This window comes from Opisthorchis viverrini (assembly GCF_000715545.1).
Source record: "Opisthorchis viverrini unplaced genomic scaffold opera_v5_64, whole genome shotgun sequence".
NCBI lineage: Eukaryota > Metazoa > Platyhelminthes > Trematoda > Opisthorchiida > Opisthorchiidae > Opisthorchis > Opisthorchis viverrini.
The window spans coordinates 980,752-984,414 of NW_008751720.1; the positions used below are offsets into that span (position 1 = coordinate 980,752).

At 40.6% G+C, this 3,663-nt stretch overlaps 1 protein-coding gene across 1 annotated transcript in view; it reads right to left on the minus strand.

The window, feature by feature from the left end:
* The window catches only part of T265_13409 (hypothetical protein), a gene marked incomplete at both ends in the record, with an annotated part of 76,721 nt that extends 73,846 nt beyond the window's left edge, over nt 1-2,875 (minus strand). The window contains one exon of the mRNA XM_009168763.1: nt 2,764-2,875. Coding sequence (XP_009167027.1) covers nt 2,764-2,875 — 112 coding nt within the window. The remainder of the gene's footprint in view (nt 1-2,763) is intronic.
* Between the last annotated feature and the right edge of the window lie 788 nt (nt 2,876-3,663).

Here is a 3,663-nt window from a genome sequence, read left to right on the forward strand (position 1 = left end):
GTTAGGGGGGGTTGAAATCTCACGACCCAGCCACAAAAAGTCGTACTTATGCATACAAATTAGATAAAGATAAACCTATGTATCTAAATACCGGCCTTTCAGGGGCTTTGTTAGTTGATATCTAGGAGTTTTGGGTAGCAGGTGTGCTTTGAAACAGCTTCTAACTAGTTTGTATCACCTTCTTTCGTGATGCGCCAAAAGGAGCAGGTTAGCCTTATTCTGTTTTCCGGTGAAAACTTTCTTAGACTGTGACCACTAACTAGCATTCTTCTCACACCCCTATAGCGTTGGGTTCGGAAATGGCATTTTTTCAACTGAATTTTAGCGCATATTGAAAGATAAGAAAATGAGACGAACTGATAAAACTGGCATAACCAGTGCATATGCAGATTATGAACACGTCATCCCTGTGCTAACAATACGCACTAAGACAAGGAGTTAATTTGCACAAAGAACTGAGTGGCCAAAATTCTGTCTGTTTAGCTTGGATCCTAATAATAATCCTTTCCTACAACACCCACGTGGCGACAAGATAAATAAAATTATCTGCGTGCCTTTGTTGGTGAAGGTTTTACTGTCATTCACGGAAACAACAGAGTGTCTTGATTCAGATTGTAGTTATGAGAAATGATTCCATAGCACAAACGATAAGCAGGTTTTCCCGAGAATCCATAGCCCCCATTTGGATGACAAATCCAAGATTACCAAATTTTACTATCTGGCAGTGTTTTAAAAAGGGAGTTAAGAAGGTTAGCAAACTATGTGACAATTTAATTAAAAGCATCTGATGACATGTCAGACGTAGCCCAAATCTAGGTGTTTTGTTTGGCGGTGAAGTCTACTGGTTTGAGATTTCTGAACCGCCTTCTTTAAAAATGAGCCAAAGTTATACTTTTAGTTTCCAAGACAAAGTGGTTTGTATCTAGTAGTCTCATAAGTTGTTTGCACCGTTCAGAAAATTAGGAGTGACTTTCATATATGATTAGGTTTGCCCCAAGGACCGGTTGAGGAAAAGATAGTTTCCATTTAGAAAACAGTTCATTGCTTAATTAAGAAAATTTTCCACGACAAAATGTTACCGGACTGACGTTTGGATTTCAGGAACGGCTGTGCACAACAAACAAGAGCTTTTTTTACAGAACACGATCAAGACCTTCGTGAAACCCTCTGGTTGTAAAGGCACGCGATTAAAAACTAAGCGTATATCTGCTGAACGGTAAAGCTTAAAATCTAGAGTCTGAAGATCTATTAAGCTTGTAGGTATAATATCGAACTTCGTCCTTGAGGTATCCTCCGCCAGAGTTTAAATTAGAAGAGATAACTTACGCCACCACAGCAGTTGCTAGTAAACTCGGTAGCCGCAGGGCAAACTGTCATTGCTGACAACAGCATCAGCCATAACTTCATTGATTCCCCGATTAACAGACAGCCATCCCCTTGTAAAAAACTTCCAAATATTTTTTGGCAGGTTTATGGCTTATGAATGACGCAATACACTGTAGTCTCTTGACACTCTAGGTGACCAGCTGTCAGCGTAATCCATCCCGACGCAGATCAACTATTTCTGTTCATTTTTACCAAACATTTCATTCTTCTCTTACCCAAGTAAACGTAATCAACGAAAAACTTCTTTCAAAACCTTAACCATTCCTTATGGGGGCAAGCTACCACAAGCCGACCCCTAAAATAACCGTTTCTATGTAGACAATGGTCGTAAAATCTCTTTGCGCATAAATACGGTATACATAAAAAATATTTTGCTACTCCAGCAATGACTGGTCTGTCTAAAGCTAGGCGGAATTTTTCGGCTCTATCCAGACAAGACAAGTCAGACCCACAATACAGAATGGAGGCTCTAGCTAGATGATACAGTTAAAATCATTCGACTCGGTGAAACTATTAATTATTCATACTATATGGGACAAGGGCAATATTATTTGGGTGATCCCCAGTCGTGCCTTTAGGACTTGGCATATAGTAGCATCGGCTACGAGAGCAACATAGGGATCGTTTTCACGCTGGATGCAGTTTAGTAACGTTTACAACATATTTCAACCTTTAGCCAAACGTGATCTTAACTTTTGATTAATACACTTGAAGCAACCGACGTTGGCAATCTCTAGAGAAGCTACATCTATTACTAGCTCTAGAGGAAGCATTTGGATAAACAATCATTAAGGATTTTCAATGAGCCTCGTCCAGACCAATGGATGGTTGGTGCATTGCATTATGAGGTGATTTGTTATCTTGTTCACGAACCTACCTTGTGTGTAGCATGCCACGCCCCGTGCTCGACCATTTTAAATTCAGGGGGTTAACATATTTTGCGCTTCTTGTTACGGAACATTCAATGAAATAGTGGATGCCGATGGATGATCATGTTGGCCTTCGGGCATCCCTTAATTCTGTCTGGAAGCTATAAGCACGAAGTCCCGTTCTAGTCTACTACAACATCAGCACAACATCAGCAGATATAACTCAACCCACTCGTCAGTTAAATTTTACTCTATATCCGCTAGCGTGAGTGGCAGGTTCTACTTGGAGCATTTCTAAAAACTGCAGACATCGCTATCACAGCCAAGGGTTCATTGGGGAATTCGGAAGTTTTCCATGGGTTTCCATAACAAGCCGCTATTATGAGTACATTTCGAGCCACAGTCCTATTTTCATGTTGGTTCTAATCTCAAAGGTGTCTCAAAGTACTAATATGTTCGATCAAAACAAAGTGCAGCCTGCACAAAAACCAAATTATCAAATGCTCACCATTCTTGGAGGGTTCTTCTGCATCATGCCCAGATGCTTTATGAAAGGGGTTCACGTTAGTAATGGACGTTGATACATTTTGCAACTTCGACTTGATGCTGGAGAGACGCATAGTATTCGTGGTGTCATCGTAGAATGATTTGGACCTGATAACACGTCAAAATGTTGATGGAATCCAGTCACCTGTTGATAAAGTTTGCCGCTCTCAGCTTCATTCTTGTCCCGAATTAACCCATGATTTTTGGCAGCCTGTAAAGAATTTTGAGCACCCGCTAAACATCAACGGCCTTGAGTTCACCGTTTTGCAAAGTAAAACAAACACCGCAGGAACGTCTGAGTTCGTGGCTGTTCACGAGTTGTACCATCTGCGCAGTAAGAGCGATGTGATACCGGACGATGTAGACTTTCCTTGAATTCAAGTATGGAGCACAGTATGTGGTCTCTATCCCAAGTTTCATAGTCATTGTTTCTTTTCGCCGTTTGAATGTTTCACTGAAAACACAAAGAAGTGAGTGCAGCAGTGATCATTCGTTTATCAGCGAAGGGAAATAATCTTGTCAGCACGAAAAATTACATGAGATGGAATCCAAAATGCTTTTCACTAGGTACCATATGAAAGCCTCAACAGGAGGGTTACTGCCTTCCCAAACCACTCGAAATGATAAAAATTGATGTCTGAGAAAATATGCGGGTTTTGAGTTTAAAAAACTTCCCAGGTATGCGCCTGCATTAGACGGTTCAGTTGTTGCAACTTCGTGTATATTTAAAATTGCCTGCATTAGACGTTCAGTTGTTGCAACTTCGTGTATATTTAAAATTGCCTCCAATCTTGAATGACTGCCGCTGGCTATTCGCACAATGAGAATGATTTCTCGAAATCTACGGCATTTTCAGACTTGC